The sequence below is a fragment of the Dasypus novemcinctus genome, chromosome 10 (genome assembly GCF_030445035.2).
Source record: "Dasypus novemcinctus isolate mDasNov1 chromosome 10, mDasNov1.1.hap2, whole genome shotgun sequence".
Taxonomy (NCBI): Eukaryota; Metazoa; Chordata; class Mammalia; order Cingulata; family Dasypodidae; genus Dasypus; species Dasypus novemcinctus.
In genome coordinates, this window is record NC_080682.1 from 43,923,005 (window position 1) to 43,947,961 (window position 24,957).

Sequence of the window (24,957 nt, forward strand, 5' to 3'; positions counted from 1 at the left end):
ACTTGTAGACAACCTGCTTCTGGGTCGGGGTTTCATACGTAGCAGAGCAGCTCCCTTGCTGCGATCTATTGAAAGTCAGCCCACGAAACAAGGGAAAACCTTGTGAAAAAGGGAAAGAAAAAAAAGAGATAAAAAAAAGAAAAAAAAAAAGGAAAAGAATAAAAACAAAACAAAAAAGGACAAATACTGTATGATTTCTCTCATATGAAATAATTAGAATAAGCAAATTCACAGAGACAGAAAGCAGGATAGTGATTACAAGGGGTGGTGAGAGGTGGGAATGGGGAGTTATTATTAAGTGAATATGAATTTTGGTGTAGGAAGATGAAAACAGTTTAGAAATAGTGCTGAAAATTACACAGTGTATTTGTCAGTGTATTTAATGTCAGAGAATTGTCCACTTAAAATGGATAAAATGATTTTTGTTATGTTTATTCTACCACAATTAAAAATAAATGTTTTAAAAAGCTGTTAACAAAAATAAAAAGACAAACCTTTTCAGTAAACTTTCTGTACCTATCCTTTCTTCTACTTCTTTCATATTGTGGTTTTGCTATTTTTATTTGATATTTAGGAACTCTGTATATAAGGGAATTAGCCCATCATCTGTGATATGAGTTACACATATTTTCTGCATTTGTTGCTAATCTTTTATCCTTATTTATAGGATTTTTTAATCACACAATTTTTTTTCCATTTTTGTGTAATGAAATATAGCCACCTTTTATTTTATGGTTACCAGGTTTTCTATCAACCATACTTAGAAAGGATTTCCCCTCTGTGAGATTTAAAAAACATTTTCCTGTGTTTTTTTTTTTTCTGTAAATTTAAAAACGCTGTTTATGGTTTTAAAGATGGCTACCAGTTGTACTCATTGATTTAAAATGCTTCCCTTAACACAGACTAATTTCATTTTCACTGGGTCAATTACTGGACTTTTGATTCTGGTCCACTGACTTCTGCCTGTCTATTAATATGCCAGTAACAAAAGGTTGTGTAATGTGGTGATGAAGAGTATGTACTCTGGAGCGAGTACTTGAGCTCAAATCTCACCTTGGTCACTTATGAACTGTGAAGATTAGGCAAGTTATTTTCAAGGATCAGCAGCGAATTAAATGAGTTATTATATATAAAGTGCTTAGAATGGTGGTGCCTGGGACATGGGAAGTGCTTTGTGTTAACTATTGTAATAGAATTATTGTGACCTTATAATAAATTTGAATATCTGGTAGAGAGCTAGTCTTTACCCACTAAACCCCATTGCTTTTCTTTCCAGGGTCTACCTGGCTACTCTTGTTTACTTTTTCTGTATGATGTTTACAGTAACATTGTCTCAATAGAACAATCAAACAAACAAAATAAATTCCTGTTGGTATTTTTTTACAGAGTTCATATTAATTTATAGATTAAATTAGGGAGCATCAACAGCTTTACGATTTTGTCTTCTTTTCCAAGAACATGCTATGCCTTTTCATATGCCCAAGTCTTCAGTAGCTTAAAAGCTTTCTTCATATAGTTCTTATATATTTTTGTTAGGCTTATTCCAAAGTACTTTATCTTCTTTTGTTATTATAAATAGGATCTTTTTTTATTTGACTATATAAAGGCTATTATATTTAAAAATAAATGATTGATTTTAGTATATTAATTTTGTCCAACTACATTGCTGAATTTTCATAATGTTAATAATGGATTTCAGTTTGATTTTCTTGGGCTTTCCAAGAAACTAATTACATCACCTGCAAATATTGTAGTTTTTACTTCTCCTTTAAAATTTTCAAAGTCTCTCATTTCTTTCTTGGGCCTAAGAGCATTGACTGATATCTTCAGAAAAATGTAAATAATGTTGGCAAGTAGTATATAGTAAAATTGTTTTTATAATTATATCTAGAACTCCTATGTCATATTTCTTCCTGCTGAGAGATGAATACAACATGGCGATAAATCAAAGATTGAAAAATTTTTTAAAAATTTCTATATATATATGAAGGATTTTTAATGACATGAGAAAAGGCTTATATGTTAAAAAATACACAGATTATATAAATGTATATTTAACAGATACTGCTATATAAAGATAACAATGTATAAACATATACTAGAAATAATCAATTATTTTGATGGTGAGATTCTCTCAGTGGTAAGCTTATGTGTAATTATATTTTTTGTTACACTTCTACATTTTCTGTTATAAATGTGTTTCTTGGATGATTAGCAAAACATAACTAGTGAAAAAAAAAAAGAATTTTTCAAGTATCCTGCATTTTGACTTTGAGCTTATGTCTTCATGGTTGAAATCCCTATCACCATGCTCTCCAAACTCAGGCTAATTTTGCGATCTGCCTCAGGAATGCTCTATCTATTTCTTCCATCTGGCCAGGTAGCTGACAGTATAATCCCACAATGATGTCATTCTTTTCTGCTCTTCTTTTATCTGAATCCAGATGTTCTCCAGCACACTCCCACCCTGAGATCTGTGTCTAGATATCCATGCAGCTATAGCTCTTTTTGATACACCAAACTGCTTAAGTCTATTTCTTTTTTGTTACCCATGATTATCCCCACAAGACCTCCAAGTAATTCACAGATGGAAGTATCCCACAAGGAAACATGCTCTTTGGTACTCCTGGGCACTAACTCCCCTTAGAAAGCATTTTTATGGTTTTGAACACTGGGATGTCTCCTAAGACACTCTAAGGAAACCCAAGCCTAGCCAAGATGATGACTAATGCACTAATACAACTTTTGGAGATATAGCATAATTGGAGAAAGCCCAAAAAACCATACTGATTGGCTTTATTACAAACTCATACTATCTAACCTCAACTGGACTCTCATGGTTGCTGGGTAATCATTTTAGTCATCTCCTCCTAATGCTGTATGACATACCTTAGAGCAGCTGCTCCAGACATTTTCCATTATCAAATTTCCAAATTTACACTATGCCCCAATCCCCAACTCTCAGCAGCTAACTTCTTTCTTCTCTCATTTTGAGATCAAGCCCATCTGATTGTTTTCAGTCCTTCAGTTTCCTTCTCTGTGTATTTTTAAAAATTTATTTTATGTATTTATTTCTCCCCACCCCCTCCCTTGTTCTCTGCATTTGCTGTATCTATTTGTTATGTGCTGGTCTTCTTTTTTTTTTTTTTTAAGATTTATTTTTTATTTATTTCTCTCCCCTTCCCACCCCCACCCCCCCAGTTGTCTGCTCTTTGTGTCCATTCGCTGTGTGTTCTTCTGTGTCTGCTTGTATTCTTGTCAGCGGCACTGTGTCTCTTTTTGTTGCATCATCTTGCTGTGTCAGCTCTCTGTGTGTGCAGCGCCACTCCTGGGCAGGGTGCATTTTTTTGTGCGGGGCAGCTCTTCTTACGGGGCTCACTCCTTACATGTGGGGCTCCCCTACACAGGGGACACCCCTGCATGGCACGGCACTCCTTGCACACATCAGCACTGCGCATGGGCCAGCTCACCACACAGGTCAGGAGACCCTGGGTTTGAACCCTGGACATCCCATGTGGTAGGTGGATGCTCTATCCATTGAACCAAATTCAGTTCCCTGGTATTCTTTTCAGGAGGCACTGGGAACCAAATCCGACCTCCGATGTGGGAGGGAGGCACCTAATTGCTTGAGCCACCTCTACTCCCTGCTTTATTGGGTCTCTCATTGTTTTCCTTGTGTCTCTTGTTGCATCATCTTGTTGCATCAGCTTGCTGTGCCTTTCCATTGTGTCAGCTTGCTGTCTTGCTCATCTTCTTTAGGAGGCACCAGGAACCAAATCTGGGACCTCCCATGTGGTAGGCGGAAGCTCAATCGCTGGAGCCATATCCTCTTCCCTGTATCTTTTTTAAAGCGATTTTATTGAGATATATTCACACAGCAATCTATTCAGAGTGTACAATCAATGGCTCCTACTACAATCATAGTGTTGTGCATTCATTACCACAAAAAATTTCAGAACAATTTTATTAATCCAAAAAGAAAAACTCCACACCCCTTAGCAGTTACCTCTCAATCCCTCTGTACTTCCTCCATCCTAAATAACCACAATCTAATTCCATATTTATAAATTGATTCATATTTATATTTCATTAATATATAAATGGAATCATACAATATGTTATACTTTGTGTCTTGTTTCTTTCACTCAGCAGAAATTTTTTTTTGCTTGATATTAACATCTTGTAACATTACCATATATAACATTTGTTCAGGTTCAAAGAAAAATGGTCTTATATATGCAATATTGCCCATATTCATATTTCACATGGGGTTTTACTATGCTATACAGTCCCATGTTCCATTTTTCAGCTTTCCTTTTAGTAATGTACATGATCTTAGATTTTCTCTTTCAACCATTGACATACCCATATAATAGCACAGCTAGTTACAAACATGTTGTGCTTTCATCTTTTTTACTAATTTCCAAAGATTAACACAATGTTTTTGTCAATTCTGCACAAGTTAGCCCTCAGCTTTCCATTCTCTAACCTCATTCTAGTTAGTTTTATGGTGATCCACATTCTAGTTATTAATTTCATGAGTTTACACAATATATTTAGTTCATAATAGCGCAATCATACAGTATTTGTCATTTGAGTATGGCTAGCTTCACTCAACATAATGTCCTCCAGGTTCATCCATGTTGTCATATGCTTCCCAACTTCATTTCTTTTTACAGCTGCATAATATTCCATTGTGTATATATGCCACCATTTGTTTATCCATTCATCAGTTGATGGAGACTTGGGTTGTTTCCATCTTTTGGCAATTGTGAATAATGCCATTATGAATATTGGTGTGTAGATGTCTGTGTAACTGCTCTCAGTTCTTCTGGGTATATACCTAGTGGTGGTATTGCCAGGTCACATGGCAAATCTATATTCATCATATTTAGGAACTGTCAAACAGTCCTCCACAGTGGCTGTATCATTCTGTATTCCCAACAACAGTAAATAAGTGTTTCTATCTCTTCACATCCTTTCCAACACTTGTAGTTATCTGTCTTTTTAATCATGGCCAATCTAAATAATTAAAGACTAAAAATGAAAAAAAAATAACGAAATAGCGGCCAGTCTAATAGTTGTGAAACGATATCCCATTGCAGCTTTGATTTCAATGTCCCTAATCTCTAGTGATGATGAACATTTTTTCATGTGTTTTTTCACCATTTGATTTCTTTTTTTTTTTAAAGATTTATCTATTTATTTTTCTCCCCTCCCCCGCCCCCACCCCAGTTGTCTATTCTCTCTGTGTCTATTCGCCGCGCCTTGTTTCTTTGTCCCCTTCTGTTGTTGTTAGCAGCACGGGAATCTGTGTCTCTTTCTGTTGCGTCATCTTGTTGTGTCAGCTCTCTGTGTGGGCAGCGCCATTCTTGGGCAGGCTGTACTTTCTTTCGTGCTGGGCAGCTCTCCTTATGGGGCGCACTCCTTGCACATGGGGCTTCCCTACGCGGGGGACACCCCTGTAAGGCAGGGCACTCCTTGCGCGCATCAGCACTGTGCATGGGCCAGCTGCACACGGGTCAAGGAGGCCTGGGGTTTGAACTGCAGACCTCCCATGTGGTAAACAGACACCCTAACTACTGGGCCAAGTCCGTTTCCCTGATTTCTTCTTTGGACAAATGTCTATTCAAGTCTTTTGCCCATTTTCTAACTGGGTCATTTGTCTTTTCACTGTTGAGTTGTAACATTTCTTTATATTTCATGGATAGTAAACCCTTATTGGATACATGATTTCCAGATATATTCTCCCATTGAGTCAGCTGCATTTTCACCCTTTTGACAAAGTCCTTTGAGGTGTTTAATTTTGAGGAGGTCCCATTTATCTGTTTTTTCTTTTGTTGCTTGTGCTTTGGGTGTAAGGTCCAAGAAACCACCACCAACACAAGATCTTGTAGATGTTTCCCTACATTTTCTTCTAGTAGGTTTATGGTCCTGGCTTTTATATTTAGGTCTTTGATCCATTTTGAGTTGATTCTTGTATAGATAGTAAGATAGGGATCTGCTTTCATTCTTTTAGCTATGGATATCCAGTTCTCCCAGCACCATTTCTTAAAAAGATTGTTTTGTCCCATTAACAAGAATTTGGGAGGTTTGTCAAAAACCAGTTAACCATAGAACTGAGGGTTTATTTCTGGACTTTCAATTCTATTCCACTCATCAATACGTCTATCTTTATGCCAATACCATGCTGTTTGATCAGTCACATCCTGACAGTCATCCACATCTACTTCAAGGAACACCACCTTGCTATACTTTTCAGAGAGGGAGTAAAAGAAAGGCTTGATCATTTTACAAGGCCCACACCATGTGGCTGAGAAATCAGCTACTACAAGTTTATCACCAGCATCGTTCAAAGCTGCCAGAAAATCTTCCCTGCTCTCGATGTGCTTCACCATTTTGGCTGCCAGGGGCAGCCAACTGTGGAGACGAGTGACTGTGAGAGTGTGAGGAAAAAAAACAAAAAGTGGGAATATGCCTGGGCCTTCCTTAACCTTTTGATAGATTTTTTTTGGAAGGTTTCTAACAATTAATTCAATTCCTATGAAAAATATAGGATTATTCAGATTATCTAATTCTTCTTGAGTGAGTTTTAGTAGATGATGTTCTTCAAGGAATTGATTGAATTTACCTAATTTTTCCAACTTATGGGCCTAGAATTACTTTACTATCCTTTTACTGTCTTCAAGATAAGTAGTGATATCCCTTCTATTTGTTTTTGACAATAATCTGTTTCTTCTTTCATTTGTGTGTGTCAGTATTGACATTTATCAGTTTCATTGATCTTTTCAAAGAACGAGCTTTTGTTTTTTTCTTCAATTTCATTGATTTTTGCCCTTATCTTTATTATTTCCTTCCTTCTGGTTGCTTTGGGATTCTTTTACTTTTTCTTTTAGCTTCTTAAGTTTCTTAAGGTGGAAAACTGGATTACAGATTTGAGACCAGTCTTTTCTTCTAATACAAGCATTTAATGCTAAAAATTCCCCTGCTTTTTGTTATAGCCCACATCTTTTGATATATTTTGGTTCCATTTTCATATGATAGAAAAGAGAGTGAGAAAAATAACAGGGATTCCCTATTGTACCCTCTTCAGGCCACAGAGGCTGCTTCTCTTGGTTCTTCTGGCCAGAGAAAAGGACTTTATCTAGGAATTCTTGGGCTGACAGGACTGATTCCTTCACCATCATTGTGGGAGGGCAATTTGGTGACTGGTGCTTGCTTTGGGGGCAGGGCCTGCAGAGCACAAAGGGAAAAACACAGGGATTCTTGCCATCCTCCACATCCTACAAGGGGTCTTCCTTTCTAGTCCTCTGGCAAGAAATAGTTCTCTTCGGGCTTTTTCCATCCATGTGTAATATGCACTTCTAGGAGTTGGGCTGCCCTTTAGTATCAGCTTGGAATATGGGAGGAAAAATCCCAGAGAAACTCACAAGTTTATCAGTCATTCTTTGAATCCTAATTTCCCTCCCCAATTTTCCTGCAATCATTTACTTTACAGTCATCTAACCATTGCTTTATGTCTTCTGGTTGGGATTTTGTTGTCATTGGTGTGAGAGAAAGGGTGGAACGAGTATTCTGACTTTATGTTAGCTGGAACCAGAAGTCCTCATTTCTTTTTTGAAACATGGGCAGACAGTCCATGGTGCTTCAGGTGGGTTGCCGGAAAAACAGACGAAAACTGTAACTGGTCCTTGGGAAAACCAGAGTATAGGGTAATTCTACAATGGGTGCAGTTTTCTCACAACATCCTGCAATTTCCTCAAATGTTACCCACTAGAGGACATTTCTACTTGGATGAAAAGGCCAAATCAGGACAGAAAGTCAGTCTGAACACCACGACATCTTTAAGGTTGATCAAGGTTTCAGAGGCCCAAAGTCCAAATCCAGGCATTGGCTAGAAGGCTTGCTTCCTCCTGAGGTCAGTAGCTTTCCAGCTGGCTGGCTGCTGGCAATCCTTGAGTCCTTAGCTGTCCTGCCACAGGCAAAGTCCACTCCTTTCTTTTCCCTGTTCCCAGTGACTTCAATTCCTAAGTATTTGAGTCTTTTTGTTGTTATTGTAACTGAAATTTTTCCCCTGATTTCCTCCTCAGATTGTTCAATACTAGTGTACAGAAACATTACTGATTTTTGCTTGTTGATCTTATATCCTGTGACTTTGCTGAATTTGTTTATTAGCTCAAGTAGCTTTGTTGTAGACAATTCAGAATATCCTAAATATAGGGTCATGTCAACCATGAATAGTGAGAGTTTTACTTCCTCTTTTTCTATCTGGATGCCTTTTTTTTTTCTTATCTAATTATTCCAGCTTAGCAGTTCTTTTTCTTTTTTCTTTCTTTTTTTTTAAAGATTTATTTATTTATTTAATTTCCCCCCCTCCCCTGGTTGTCTGTTCTTGGTGTCTATTTGCTGCGTCTTGTTTCTTTGTCCGCTTCTGTTGTCGTCAGCGGCACGGGAAGTGTGGGCGGCGCCATTCCTGGGCAGGCTGCTCTTTCTTTTCACGCTGGGCAGCTCTCCTTACGGGGCGCACTCCTTGCGCGTGGGGCTCCCTTACACGGGGGACACCCTTGCGTGGCACGGCACTCCTTGCGCGCATCAGCGCTGCACATGGCCAGCTCCACACGGGTCAAGGAGGCCCGGGGTTTGAACCGCGGACCTCCCATATGGTAGACGGACGCCCTAACCACTGGGCCAAAGTCCGTTTCCCAGCTTAGCAGTTCTTAAACTTTTTTTGTTCCATGGACTCCTTTGTCAGTTAGATGAAAACATGGATCCCTTCTTGGAATGTAGCAACAGAGAGTTTTATGACACTCAACATTGGAGGTCAGAGACAATAAAGATAATAAGTTGACATTTTTCAGTTCAAGCTCATGGATCCCCTGAAATCTTTCTATAGACCCCTTAAGAACCCCTGCTCTATCTAAGAACTTCTAGCACAATATTGAATAACAGTGGTGACAGTGGGCATCCTTGTCTTGTTACTGATCTTAGAGGAAAGCTTTCAAACTTTGCCCATTGAGTATGATGTTGGCTGTGGGTTTTTCATATATGCCCGTGATTATATTGAGGGATTTTCCTTCTATTCCTATCTTTTGAAGTGTTTTTTCTGCATCAATCGAGATGATCATATTATTTTTCCCCTTCAATTTGTTAATGTGGTGAATTACATTTATTGATTTTCTTAAGTTGAACCACCACTGCATTTCAGAAATAAATCCCACTTGGTTGTGGTGTATAAACCTGTTATATGCTGTTGGATTCTATTTGCAAGTATTTTGTTGAGAATTTTTGCATCTTTGTTCATTAAAGATTAGTCTGCATTTTTATTTTCTTGTAGTGTCTTTATCTGGCTTTGGTATTAGGATGATGTTAGTTTCATAAAATGTGTTGGGTGATTTTACCTCCTCTTCAATTTTTTGGAAGAGTTTAAGCAGGATTGGCGTTAATTCTTCTCAAAATCTTTGGTAGAAATTACCTGTGAAGCCATCTGTCCTGGACTTTTCTTTGCTGGGAGATTTTTGATGACTAGTTCAATCTCTTTAAATGTGGTTAATTTGTTAAGTTCTTGTATGTCTTGTAGAGTCAATATAGGTTGCGCATTTCTAGGAATTTCTCCATTTCATCTAGGTGTCTAGTTTGTTGGCATACAGTTTCTTATAATATCCTCTTAAGAGCCTTTCTTTATTTCTGTGGGGTCAGTTTAACTTCCTTCCTTTCATTTCTGATTTTATTTATTTGCGTCAACTCTTTTTCTCATTGTTAGTCTAGCTAAGGGTTTGTCAATTTTATTGATCTCAAAGAACTGGCTTTTGGTTTTGTTGACTTTTCTACTGTTGTTTTTTAAAAAGATTTATTTATTTATTTATTTCTCTCCCCTTCCCACCACCCCCCAGTCCCGGTTGTCTGTTCTCTGTGTCTATTTGCTGCCTGTTCTTCTTTGTCCGCATCTGTTGTTGTCAGCGGCACAGGAATCTGTGTTTCTTTTTGTTGTGTCATCTTGTTGTGTCAGCTCTCTGTGTGTGCAGCGCCATTCCTGGGCAGGCTGCACTTCATTTTGCACTGGGCGGCTTTCCTTACAGGGTGCACTCCTTGCGTGTGGGGCTCTCCTCTGTGGGGAACTCTCCTGTGTGGCACGGCACTCCTTGCGCGCATCAGCATTGCGCATGGGCCAGCTCCACACGGGTCAAGGAGGCCCAGGGTCTGAACCGTGGACCTCTCATGTGCTAGACGGATGCCCTAACCACTGGGCCTGGTCCGCTTCCCTCTACTGTTTTTTTATTCTCACTTTCATTTCTTTTTGTTCTAATTTTTATTATTTCTTTCCTGCTACTTGCTTTGGAATGGTTTGCTGCTCTTTTTTTAGTTTCTCCAGTTGTTCAGTTAGATCTTTGGTTTTTGCTTTCTTCTTTTTTAATATAGGAATTTAGGGCTATAAATATCTCTCTCTGCACTGCCTTTGCTGTATCCCATACATTTTGATGTTTTGTTCTTGTTTTCATTTGCCTTAATATAGCTATTAATTACACTTACAATTTCGACTTGACCCACTGATTGTTTAGAAGTGTGTTGTTTAGCTTCTACACATTTAAAAATTTTCCCTTTTCTCATCTATTATTGATTTCCAGTTTCATTCCATTATGATCTGAGAAGGTACTTTGTATAATTTCATACTGATTGAGAACTGCTTGTGACTTAACATGTGGTCTAACCCGGAGATAGATATGAGTACTTGAGAAGAATGTATAACCTGCTGATTTGGGATGCAAAATTCTTTACATGTCTGTTAGGTCTAGCTTGTTTATCATATTGTTCAAGTTCTCTGTTCCCTTGTTGATCTTCTGTCTAGTTGTTCTAGCTAATGACGTGAGTGGTGTGTTAAAGTCTACAATTATTATCATAGAGATATCTATTTCTCCCTTCAGGTTTGCCAGAGTTTGCCTCATGTATTCTGAGGCACTCTGGTTAGGTGCATAGATATTTATGACTGTTATATCTTCCTGGTGGATTGTCCCTTTTATTAATATATAATGGCCTTCTCTATCTCTTATAACATTTTTTGCATTTAAGTCTGTTTTGTCTGATATTAGTATAGCTACCCCTGCTCTTTTCTGGTTACTATTCACATGGAGTATCTTTTTCCAGCCTTTCAACTTTCAGCTGGTTTGTATCCCTGGGTCTAAGGTGAGTTTCTTGAAAGCATCATAGGGATGACTCATGGGTTTTTAAAAAACCATACTGTCAGCCTGTATCTTTTGATTGGGGAGTTTAATCCATTCACATTCAATGACATTACTGTAAATGCACTATTTATTTCCACCATTTTATTCTTTGATTTTCATATGTCGTATCATATTTTTATTGTCTTTTTACTCTTTTGGTTATCCTTTCTGTTATTCTTTCTTTTATACCCTCCTCCAAGCCTTTCTCTCCTGTCTTTTTCTTTCAGGTTATAAGAGTCCCTTTAGTACTTCCTACAAAGGCAGATTCTTTTTTACAAACTTTGTTAGTTTCTGTTTGTCAGTATTTTAAACTCACCTTCATATTTGAAGGACAATTTTGCCAGATAAAGAATTCTTAGCTGGTAATTTTTCTCTTTCAGTATTCTAATTAGATCGCACTGGTGTTTTCTTGCCTCCACGGTTTCTGATGAAAAATCCACACTAAGTCTTACTGGGTGTCCCTTGTATGTGATGATTTGTTTCTCCCTTGCTTTCAGAATTTTCTCTTTATCTTTGATGTTTGACATTCTGAGTAGTATGTGTCTTAGAGTTGGTCTATTCACATTTATTCTGATTGGTGTATGCTGTGCGTTTTGGACATGTAAATTCATTTTCTTTTATGAGAGTCAGAAAAATTTCAGCCATTATTTCCTCAAATACTCTTTCTGCCTCTTTTCCCTTCTCTTCTCCTTCTGTAACTCCCCACATACATTGCTGCACTTCATGTTATCATTCCACTCCCTGAGCCCCTTCTCAATTTTTTTTCTATTCTTTCTGTGTTCTTCTTTCTCTTCCATTTCAGCTGTTCTGTCTTTGGTATCACTTATTCTTTCTTCTATCATTTCAAGTCTGGCATTGTATGCCTCTAATGTGTTCTGTTCAACTCATTTCCATGAGCTTTGTTTTATTTTTCTATTCAGGTTTTCAAAATCTGTGTGCTTGTTACCTGTCTTTTTTTTTTTTTTTTTTTTAAATAAAAAGAGGTACTGGGGATTGAACCCAGGACCTCATGCATGGGAAGCAGGCACTCAAGCACTGAGCTACACACACTCCCCAATGAAAGTTTGGTTTTTTGTTTGTTTGTTTGTTTCTAGGAGTACTGGGAACAAACCTGGGATCTCATACATGGGAAGCAGGCTCTCAAATACTGAGCTACATCCACTCCCCATCAGGGTCTTCCTGATGTCCTTTGTTTCTTTAGCCATATTGTCTTTCAATCCATTCATTTTATTTTTGGAAGGTTGTATGGCATCTTGTTAATTAGTTCTCTCAAGTCCTGTGTCTCTTTTGGGGTTTTATATATTCCTTTGCTTGGGCCATTTTTTCCATTTTCTTAGTATGGCTTGAATTTTTTGCTGATGTCTAGGCATATGATTATGGTGAGTTTACTCTGATGCTCAATTTCTTTCTCACTTTTAGGAATTTAGTTGTAGGAGGTTGTGTTACTACTGTTCTTTGATTCTTGTTTCAATCTGTTCTAGGTCTTCAGGATTGTCCCTGTTAGTTGCTTAAATCTGGGTCCTGGACCCAGTAATGGGTTGCAGACCTGCTTCCAGAGGCCTTGTGGAGGGAGGCTGTAAAAGCCAGAAAAAGCCTCTTACTTATTTATTTTTAATTTCCTGATGTGCACTTCCTTCTTTGCCTAGCAGATGGCATTTTGGTAGGCCTCTCGATTTAAAGCTTGATCCAAGTGTGTTTGTGCAACATGGACAGGATCAATGTGAGGTTTCTGCCTGGAGAATAAGGGTCTCACAATTCAAACTTTCTTAAAGGCTGTTCTGCAACCTTTGCCAGTAGCTGCCTCCCTTTTCCTGGGTAGGAAATAATTCCATTCCTCCCAGCATCCTCAACAACCAGTCCCAGTCAGTAGGAAGAGTGATTGAGAGAACCAGATCCTTTTAGTCCCATGCTGGCTCCCAGAGTAAACAGTGGTATGGAGCTTCCTGGCCTGGAAGGGTTCATGGAACACAGCATGCCAAATTGGTGGGCCAAATGCTGTATCAGCCTTAGGCTGCATCTCTCTCTCTACCCTTTCCTGGGGTGGATCCTAGAGGCCCCCTTTATCTATAGCAGCCAACCCGAGGCCAGAGAATTCAAAATCGTCTGCTTGTAGCATGGGGTAAGGGTGCTGTGGCTGCAGTTGCAGCTTCTATTTATAGTCTTTCCGTTGAGATTCTTTTCCAGTGCCTCTCTCTCTTCTGAATGATGTCCAGCCTTCCCTGGTGTCCAAAACCTAGAACATTTTTTTCTAGGCCATTTCTGCCCTATCCTCTTTTTCTAGAGAGGAGAGAATTCTATGTTTTTCTAATTCACCATCTTCCTGGAAGTGCCCCTTCCTCTATATCTTAATATTTTTCTGCATCTTTATTTTTCCTTACCTTCTATTATTAAGATTAGTCTCTCCATCTGTGCTCTTGAGTCCATGTTGTCTTAGTTTCTCTGGGATTGTGCTCTGCCAATTATCTCCATTTCACTTGCATCTTTAATTTTGCCGTTTTTCATTAACTCCTCATTATCTACCTATCCATGTTTAAGTAGTCTCTTAATCTAAACAATCTTTCAGAGTCATAAAGCTACTTTGTTCTCTCTCTTTTTCACAGCCAAATTTCTCAGAAGAATGTGCTTTATTAATTATCTCCTCTTTTTTACCACACATTCACTTGGTAACTCCTGCAATATGGTTTCCATCACTCAACTAAAACTGTTCTTTTGAAAATTATGATTTCCCAATCATCATATGTTCAAGGACCTTTTCTTAGTTCTCCACCTGCAGCATTGTGATTGTCCATATCTTTCTTAAAACTCTCCTCCTTTGATGTGGTAGTTTGAAGCTGTATGTATCCCAGAAAAATATGTTCTTAAATCTAATCCATTTCTGTGGGTGTGGACCCACTGTAAGTAGAACTTATTGATGAGGCTATTTCAGCTAAGGTATAACCCACCTCAATCAAAATATGTCTTAATTCTCTTACTGGAGTCCTTTATAAACAGAATGGATAGAAAGAAATAGAGAAACAGAGACAGAGAGAGAGAGAAAGCCACAGAAGCAAGAAGCTGAAAGCAATGAAACCAAGAAGAGAAGGGAGAGACCACTAGACGTCAACATATGTCTTGCTATTTGCCAGAGGGGCCAAGGATTGCCAGCAGCCAGACTTGGGGAAGAAAGCATTGTCTTGATGATGTGCTAATAAGGACATTTTCATGGCCTCAAAACTGTTAAAGACTGTAAGCTAATAAATCCCCATAATTGGGAAGCAGATGTGGTTCAAGCAATTGGGCTTCCGCCTACCACATAGGAGGTTCTGGGTTCAGTTCCCTGTGTCTCCTGGAGAAGGCGAGCTGGCGTGGTGGGCAGGTGCAGTGAACTGATTAAGATGATGCAACAAACAAAGAGGAAAGACATTGAGAGACACAACAAACCAGGGAGCTGAGGGGGCTCAGGTGATTGAGTGCCTCTTTCCCACATGGGAGGTCCCAGGTTCAGTTCCTGGTGCCTCCTAAAGAGAAGATGAGCAGACTCAGAGAGCAAACAGCAAACAGACACAGAGAGCAGACAGCAGCTGCAAACAATGAGGGGAAAAGGGGATAAATAAATTAAAAATAAATCTTAAAAAAAAAATCCCATTGTTTAACTGAAACAATTTCATGGTATCTGCTTTAAGAAGCCTAGGAAAGGAAACGGACTTTGGCCCAGTGGTTAGGGCGTCCGTCTACCATATGGGAGGTCCGCGGTTCAAACCCCGGGCCTCCTTGACCCGTGTGGAGCTGGCTATGCAGCAGCGCTGATGCGCGCAAGGAGTGCCTTGCCACGCAAGGGTGTCCCCCGCGTGGGGGAGCCCCACGCGCAAGGAGTGCGCCCGTGAGGAAAGCCGCCCAGTGTGAAAAGAAAGAGCAGCCTGCCCAGGAATGGCGCCGCCCACACTTCCCATGCCGCTGACGACAACAGAAGCGGACAAAGAAACAAGACGCAGCAAATAGACACCAAGAACAGACAACCAGGGGAGGGGGGGAAATTAAATAAATAAATAAAGCTTTAAAAAAAAAAAAAAAAGAAGCCTAGGAAACCAAAACATTTAGCTTTTGTAATGTCACATCACACTATTTCTCTTCCTACATTTTGATTGCCTTCCCCCTGGTTCTTCCTTTTCCTATCCTTTAAATATAAGCATTCTCCCAAGTTTTGCCCTTGGCCCTCTTTCTTTCTTACTACACTTTCATTCCTCAGTGATTTTACCCAGTCACATCATCTATAGTTCTACTCCCAACTTCTATTCAATCTTGAATTCCGATTGGACAAGTTCATCTGAAAGGTTCAATGACTTCTCACTTCTTAAAGTCAATTGACCCCAAACCAAACTATCATAGCAACTCTTTTAACCAACCTTACTTAATTGAGCCTTTTATTCATTGCATTTAAAAATAATTAGCCTATACTGTTATTTTAAAATTTTAGACAGTATCCTTTGACTCCAATTAGAGCTGAGGATTTATCTTTTTCACCAACCCCATACATTTACCTTCCTCCAATATAAAGAACCATTTTTAGTTTTTAAAAATTCACTGTTTATATTTTTATGACTGTGTAAATATTATTCACTGCCAAGCCACAAGATGTATTATTATATTATTATTACATTTTCTTTGTTATATACTTTTTTCCTGTAGACATTTCTCCTTGAGTCTACTGTTCTGCTGCTTTAATCTGATTTGGTTGCTTTCTAACTCTCCTAAACAAACTCTTGTCTTCTTGTCTATTGTTCATTATCACCCTAACAACTTCTTTATCTGTCTCCTATTTCCTTGTTTCTAGATCCTATAATTTCATCTTCCTAGATTTACTTCCTTTTTCTTAATTAAACACATTTTTCAGTAATTTTGTGAGAAAAACTGTATGGGAGTTAAAATTTATAAGATCATGCCCAAGAAAATTCCTTTATTCTGACCTCATATTTGATTAATTATTGGGTTGGTTACAGAATTCTAGGTTGGAAATAATTTTCCTTTAGAATTTTGAAAGCACCGAATTTTCTTTTTGAGTTTCAGCTATTGTTTCCAGGATTGCTGTTGAGAAGCCTGATGCCATTCTAATTCCTCTGTTCTCTTTCTGGAATTCCTTTTTATAATCTTACACTTACTGGACTAGGCCTCTAATTTTTCCTCCTATTTTCTATTTCTTTGCCTCCTCTGGGCAATTTCTTCAACTTTATCTTCCAGCCCTTCCATTGAATATTTTCTTCCTGCTGTTATATTTTTAGTTCTCAAGAACTCTTTCCTATTCTTTTTTTGTAACCAGCTGTTCTTATTTAATAAGTCCAATGTCTTCTCTTTTGTTGCTTGAGGATATTATTGATAGCTTTTTAAAAGTTTTCTTCTGGGGCTGGGACTCCTGCTCGTTGCTTGCTAGTCAAAGGCGTGAGAAGCGCCCGCCACATCTCACCATCCATTTCCCACGCCTGGCCACTGAGCTGTGCATGTGCCGCAACAGCTTGTCAGCCCCACTTCCCACCATCATGCCCGCTTCCCACAAGGCCACTGCAGTGGTTATTTTTCTTCACAGACTGGGAGATACAGGGCATGGATGGGTAGAAGCCTTTATAGGTATCAGAAGTTCACATATCAAATATATCTGCCTGCATGTGCCAATTAGGTCTGTTAAATTAAACATGAACATGAGTATGCCTTCTTGGTTTGATATTATTGGGCTTTTGCATGATTTGAAGGAGGACGAACCTGAAATCAAGCAAGCAGAAGAAAATGTCAAAACTTTGATAGACCAAGAGGTGAAAAATGGAATTCCTTATAACAGGATTATTTTGGGAGGATTTTCTCAGGGAAGAGCTTTATCTTTATACACTGCTCTTACCACACAGCAGAAACTGGCAGGTGTCATTGCACTCAGTTGCTGGCTTCCACTTCAGGATTCATTTGCACAGGGTCCTGTCAGTAGCACTAATAAAGATATTTCTATTCTCCAGTGCCATGGAGATTGACCCTTTAGTTCCCCTAATGTTTGGTTCTCCTACAGCTGAAAGGCTAAAAACATTGGTTAATCCAGCCAGTGTAACCTTCAGAAAGGGCATGATGTACAGTTCGTGTCACCAGGAAATGATGGATATCAAGCAATTCATGATAAAATCCTACCATCAGTTGATTGACATCACTAAGAGGCCTTGTGTAGAAGTACACCAGCATATTGTAGTAGAGTAGAAACCTTTAAACATGCCCAATCCTGAAACTTATTGTTTGCAGTGTTAGAATGTTTTACAAACACTACCAATGATACAGACTAAAGAATGTCTCCTCATGGGAAATGTATGTTCTTTTAAGTTTCTATATTTGTATATGATCCAAGAGTATAACTGGTATTAAAATAGGTGAAGCAGCTAGCTTCTTTATCTCAAATGTAATTCAGAAAATATTGCAATCAGAAAAAAAAAAGTTTTGTTCTGCTCCCTGTTTTGTCACTGTTTCTTCTGAGGTTACCTCTTCACTACTCTGTTTGTTTTGTTTCGTCTTTTATCACATTAAGAGACTTCCCCCAAATGTCTGGTGATGCTTGCCTATCCATTCATATTTAGAGTTAGGTACTAAAAAATTGATTTTGTGAAGTAATGGAGCATCTTGACATTGAGTTTCATAGTAGAGTGAATGGATAAAGACCTAGTTGTTTCATTGTGGAATTCCTAAATATCAAATTTTTAGGGACTTTCTCTGGGGCTGCTTCAGTTGCTCCAGAAAATACTCTAGACTGGTATCCATTTGGTCACCAGCATTTTAAGAGATAAGCAAGGACAAGGAGCTGGACTGGGAGTATCAACATTCAAAACTAACATTAAATCTCCTTGTTTTCCCTAGGAAATCTCACCTCTGTTTTGTGCCTGGTATTCCTGAATCAAGTTAGTTTCTCGAATCTTCTTCTGGGAGAGGGGTAGTGACCTCAATGCTTGAGATGGGGGAGAGAATCTGGATATCTAACTGCTATTTATATAATTTTCACTAATTCTCCTGTTTTCAACCCTCCCTTTTGCAAGTATTTATTTATTTACTTTTTTTTAATATTTAATTTATTTCTCTCCCCTTCCCCCCCACCCCAGTTGTCTGGTCTCTGTGTCTATTTGCTGCGTGTTCTTCTTTGTCTGCTTCTGTTGTTGTCAACGGCATGGGAATCTGTGTCTCGTTTTTGTTGCGTCATCTTGCGCGTCAGCTCTCCATGTGTGAGGCACCATTCCTGGGCAGGCTGCACTTTCTTTTGCGCTGGGCGGCTCTCCTTATGGGGTGCACTCCTTGCGTGTGCGGCTCCCCTATGTGGAGGACACCCCTGCGTGGCGCGGCACTCCTTGCACGCATCAGCACTGTGCATGCGCCAGCTCCACACGGGTCAAGGAGGGTTTGAACCGCGGACCTCCCATGTGGTAGGCAGATGCCCTAACTACTGGGCCAAGTCTGCTTCCCGCAAGTATTTAGTATTCAGTGTTCTCTATTAAATCAGTTCCTAGTCATCCATTGGCTTGCTACCTTCAAAAATATGGTTGAAAGTTATAATTTCATTTCCTGTCATCTTGTTCTCTTTGTTCTTCTGGCTTTGTATCTCCCCTCCCTTAATTATAATTTTAGCATATTCTACAGAGCGGGCAAGTAAGCACATGTCTTTGATTTGACACTTTCTACCGTGGGTCTGTACTGTTTATGTCTACTTTCTCTTCAGCTCAGCAGGGAGCTCCTTAAAAACAGAGCTATATTTTCCTTATTCTTTTATTATTATTATTTTTCAGAAGATTTATTTATTTATTTCCCCTCCTTCCCCTCCCCTTGCCCTGTCATTTTGTTTGCTGTCTATGTTGTCTTCTCATTTTCTCTCCTCTAGATTCACTGGGATTCGATCCTAGGGATCTCTAACGTGGAGAGAGGTACCCTGTCAATTGTGCCACCTCAGTTCCTGGTTTCTGCTGTGCTTCACCTTGACTCTCCCTTTGTCTCTCTTTTGATGCGTCATCATCTTGCTGCATGACTCACTTGCGTAGGCACTGGCTCACCATGTGGGCACTTGTGGGGGCACTGGTTCGCCACACAGGCACTTTCTCTTCTTTTTTCACCAGGAGGACCCAGGGATCGAACACGGTAGGCTGAAACTCTATCACTTGAGCAACATCTGCTTCCCCCTTATTCTTTTAGTACCAGCACCTAGAACAATAACTGGCACCAAGGACATACTCAATAAATATTGTTGATTGAATGAATAAATGGATAAAGGAGAGCAGGACCATAGTTTATAATTCTATCCATACCTTATGTCACCTAGCACAATACTTTGAACATTGAAAGCATTTAATATAAATGAATTAAAAAAGGAAAGCTTTATGGTTGACATTTTGTATTTAAAATACCAAACATAGGATTCTCAGGAAGACTTCTTTGTGTAAGTGTAGTTTACATGACTATAGTATTTAGGGTTTACACTATAAGCTTAATGTAGTCATGTTAAGCAGGTAACTACTGAAAGTGAACCCTCACTCCATTGTTTAAAAAGTCTCAATCTTGATTAATTTCATTTTTTTAACAAGCTTTTTTTTGGGGGGTGGTCACCCCTCTTGCTTTCAGATTTTTTTAATAGAGGAAGAAAGCTGTATGAACATATTAACCACAAATTAAAAGTACTATACAGAGGAGCAGTTTACGCTCAGTGACTGAGCCCCTGTTTTTCATGTACAAGGTCCTGGGTTCAAAAAAACAAAAGTACTATACGAAAAGCCACTAGGGAAATGGATGTGGCTCAACAGACCACCTACCATATAGGAGATTCAAGGATTCGATACCCAGGGCCTCCTGGCTCATGTGGTGACTGGCCCACGTGCAGTACTGTTGTGTGCAAGGAGTGCCAGCCCACACATGGATGCCCCCGCGTAAGGGTGCCCCCCCGCGCAAAGAGTTGCCCCTGCGTAAGGAGAGCTGCCCTGTGCGAAACTGCAGCCAGCTCAGGAGTGGTGCCATACACATGGAGAGCTGATGCAGCAAGATGACGCAACAAAAAGAGACACAGATCCCCAGTGCCACCTGATGAGAATACAAGCAGACACAGCAGAACTCACAGCAAATGGACACAGAGAGGAGACAATGAGGGAGTGGGGGTGGGGTGTAGAAATAAATAAATATTTAAACAACAACAACAACAACAAAAAGTCACTGGCTGACTTGAAAACAAGTCTGTGGACATGGATGACAGGATTACAGAGAACCTGGACTGAAATCTTCCATTCTCACAATGCTGAAATTACAAAAATTTTCAGAGAAACCATAGTTTCTCTATCACTTTAGTATCAATACTCAAAATAATATTAATTTTTCTAGGATTTGCTTTTTAAAATGCTCTCAAGCATAGTAAAATATAGCTTGCAATATATCAAAATAAAATCTCTTTACAGAAGAAACTTGGCAATAAAGCAAATTTTTCTAACACAAATCATATTTGCTTATTACTCTAGATACAGCTGATTTCTTCACTCTTTCCAAATGCCACATTATCACCTTAGTGCACATGTTCCTGTTTAAAATGCCTTCTTCCTTCCCTCCTATTCAAGTTCTGCCCATCTTTACCCAAGCTGAGGCTCCTCTCTTCCATGAACGCTCCCACATGACCTCCCTCTTTTCTGATGTCCTGCAGCACAGCTTTAAACCCTACATTCTGACACTTGATTACACGCCACACTTTACCATCCCTTAGTTGTCTTCCCAACTAGATTGTAAGCACCTTGATGGCCAAACCACAGACTTCTTTTCTATATCTTTTAATTCCTAGTACCACTTTGGGCACATGGAATATGCCCAAACAAAAAACTTGCTTTTAGTCAAAATAAAAATAGCTTTATTTTTCTTATATTATAAAAATGTTACATGCTTCTTATAAAAAAATGCAAACAATATAGAAAAGTGCAAAGAAAAAAGTAAAATGCCAGAACTAAGAGAAAACCATTAATAACATTTTGATAAATTTCTTTTTCAGTATTTTTGGATGCATACAAACATATACAGACATAAAGATAAACAATTTTATATAAATGGTATTAAACTATCATGCTGTTCTACAACTTGCAAGAACAAGTGTCAAATTTCAGCATCTACCTAGAATTTCATCACTTACTTGTTCATCATTGCTTTCTGAATTTAATTTTATTTTAAAAGTAGAGATGTGCTTCGAAGGAATTGTTGGCAATTAGTATAACAAATAAGGTTTTAAATACTAGCACTATATATTTTTCAGACTATCAATTCTTTTGTTATCATACCCACTGTGATTATAACATGGTGAAATTGCTTTATTCATCTATTTAAAAAATTATCCAATACCTAATGCAAGCTAGATCCTGGATAAGTATAGAGAAAGTGAGAAAATTTGGTCACCTGGTAAACATTTTTGTTAGTTAATGGACTACCCATTAATCCTGTATTTTTTTACATATTTTTTCTGAGTTTTCAATTTGGTAAAACATCTTAATAATCCTCTTGCAAGTGACATAGGTGGTGATAAGTACTTTCCTGTATCAGTTTCATCTCACCCGTACAGCCTCTTAGTCCTAATGGATGGTGGTGATGGCAGAGTCTTCTTTGTGTAAGTTGTTCATATAGAATCCATCATTTGGATTTTTGAGAAATGTCCATGTAAGCTCTAAAGGTCCTTTTTGATCCTGTGTATCTACAAAAATGGCTTGGAATCAACTACGTGCCGTCTCATCAATCTCAACACCAGATGAGAATTTCCAGAACTTTCCCCCAAAGAAAAGGGCAGGGATCCTTGGCTGCAACAAACTGGCTTCAAAGAATTCAGTGTCCTGGGAACAGCAGCCAGCTGGGTGTGACTGCCTGCACCCTTGCACTAAAGCCAGAAAACAAAGATGAAGGGTGAGGAAATTAAGGAGATTCTTGAAGTGACTTCCCAGGAGGAATCTCAGACCAGCCATACCCAGTCCCTTTAAGTAAATAATGCAGCAAAACTGCAAATGGATTTAGCTAAGTTGCTGCAAGAACCTCTGCCACGAAGTGGGAAATTTCTTCCTCACTGCTACTACATGCAATTTCCCAAACCCTGCAGGGGAAGTGTGTGCTCTCCCCAAGTCATAGCCTGTTTATCACAAGATGAACAAACAAACAACAAATAGCTCTTGAATTTTCCGTATTTCCTGGCAACAGAGAGAGAGCAGCTGTCATATGATTAAACTGGAGTTCTAGCCTTTTTAATATTGTTTTTAAAGTTTTAAAGTTTAAATATAGTTCTAAGGTTTCTAGAAATCTCACTTCCTGCCCATATCTGACATTAATTGAATTTTGAATTGCTTTTTCCAAGATAGATTGAATTGCTTCTTCCAAGATAGATTCTTCCAAGACTGATTGGAGAAGGACTACAAATAAGCATGGCTCATTCAATCACCCATTATTTATTAATTTAGTAACCCATCATTGATTATTAACCCAATGAACACCTACAGCATGCAAGGCACTGAATAGGGATTCAAAGATAAAGTATTCATACTCTGCCCTCAAGGGAGCCAACAATGATAATTATCATAATTACAAAAGCAGTTGTCACTACAAGTACAGTTACTACATGCCAGGATTACTAAGTGCTTTAGTCTGTAATTTTATTTAGTTTTCACAAAACTTTAGTAGTTGGCATCATACTCTCCATTTTATCAATGAGAAAACTAAAGCTTGAAAAAAGCAAGTGGACTGCAGTCACACAGTAAAAAGGCCACCTGAATCTAGGGCCACTTTGACTCTAAAATTCTTCTTTTTAATGCCTCGCACAAAGGTAAACAGATGCTTGATATTACAAATTTATAAATCCAGAAGGGGAGGTAGGACAGAATGATTAAAACTGATTTATTCTTACCCCTGCCCAATAACTTCGGAAAGAGAGTATGACAGAATAAGTGCCATAAGAAAGTTCATTTTTTAATGGAGGTGGAAGAAGACAAGGAGAGGAAGAGTAAGAATCAAAAAGACTTTTAAAAAAAAGATGTATTACTTGAGCTGGGTCACCCTGAGGATGGGCAAGAATGGGAGAGACAGGCATGCAGGCATGGGAGAAAGCTCACAGAGGGAAAACCAAACACAAAGGAGTGCAAGGAAAAAAGCATAAGAAGTGTTTGGGGAAAGTGAATGTCTGTGTGGTGCGAATATAAGCAATGGGCAAGTGGAGGTTGGAAAGACTGGCGTTAGATCACAAGTAGCCTAAAATGTAAAGTGCAATTCATATTTTATTAGTAGGCAACAAAGAACCACTGACGGTCTAAGCAGGGGAGATGAGCACAGATCTGTACTTGAGAGAGTTACATTTATCAAAGGTCTTGTAGGAGTTCTTAAGCTTCAGTGTGCAAGAGAATGACCAGCAGAGCTTTTAAAATACGATTCCTGGGCCCCTGGCCAAGAAATTCTGAAGAAATTGGTCTGGGGTGGGGCCAGGGTACCAGTATTTTTTAAAAGCTCCCTAAATGATCCTACTATGCTGCCAGGGTTGACACCACTAAGGTAGAGAAGGATTGAACCAAAGAAAACAAAAAGTTACCAATTGCTTCCCCAAACTTAAGAATCACTTGAAATGTTAAGACTCGGTAAAAAAAAAACTGATTCCCAGGCTGTTCCCTGCAGACTGTGTAGGCCTGAGATGGGATCATGGAATCTGTATTTTCTTACCACCTCTCCAAGGTATTTAATTAGGGTGCTAAATTAGGGTCAGGTGGTGGCAGTGGGAAAGACAAGCAGGTTATGCCAAGCAAAATAAGACTGGAAAAGATTAAATTTTCAACACTATTTACACTTGCTTTTATGTACTTCCAGCTTAAAACCCACAAAAACAACCAAATTTAAGTATGGTTTATTAAATTGACATTTTAAGGCTAAGGTGGTTCTATTTTGATTAGTAGTGTATAAACTTTAACTGAGTCATTTACTTTTGTTTCAAACAGAACCATGGGAGCAAGAAATTCTGGAAGTCTAGAGGTATCATTCGACTGATGTTCTGGTAGATCTAATTTAGAGAACGGATTTAATAACGTCCCCTATTAAAATCTCACTTCAGCATTGCTATTAAAAAAAAACCTTGTTGTTTTAAGAACTTCCAAAATCAGATTATGTCCTTCAAAGCATGAAATATGCAATAAAGTGTTATACTTCCCTCAGTAATAAGAATTATGATTTTTAAATGTAAGTAAGGTGGAATAACTTAATTTTTTCCTCCTGAAGACAGGTAAAATAGAACTTAAAAATTAAAGAACTTGTAGCTACCTTTTCTCGTCAGTAAAACAATGCAAGATTACATAAAATCACAGACAATTGCAATACAATCATATACTTTAACTACTTGGATTAAATTTTGGTCTAGAAAACTACATGTTCATAAAATACATTTGGTCACTCATCAATAAAGCATGGTAATGGCCAGAGCACTGGTGTGAGAATCAGAGGACCTAAATTTAGTCTTGGTTCTACCATGAACTGGCTGGAAGACTTTGGATCCCAATTTTATATCCGTACAATGGGGAGGGGTTGAAATAGGTCAGTAGTTTTCAAATGATGTTCCACAAAAGTCTAGAATTTTGCAGATGCACTTGTAAAGGTCTATAAATATATAATTTTATTCTTAGTAAAACGTATCTTTATTTAAAATCAATAAGCAAAGCAGCATGCACATTAAATATGTTGCACAGTAAATGTTAATATATAGAGATAGCAACCTGCGCTACCAGGTTAA

General features: G+C 38.5%; 2 protein-coding genes across 3 annotated transcripts in view; one reads left to right on the forward strand and one right to left on the reverse strand.

Moving 5' to 3' along the window:
* CSTPP1 (centriolar satellite-associated tubulin polyglutamylase complex regulator 1) overlaps positions 1-24,957 on the reverse strand; it is a 241,914-nt gene that overhangs the window by 82,138 nt on the left and 134,819 nt on the right. The window lies entirely within an intron of this gene.
* On the forward strand, positions 16,688-17,371 carry LOC101423132 (acyl-protein thioesterase 1-like). Its single transcript, XM_071218057.1, is given in 3 exon segments — positions 16,688-17,202; positions 17,204-17,340; positions 17,343-17,371. Coding segments are annotated over 3 exon segments (681 nt in total).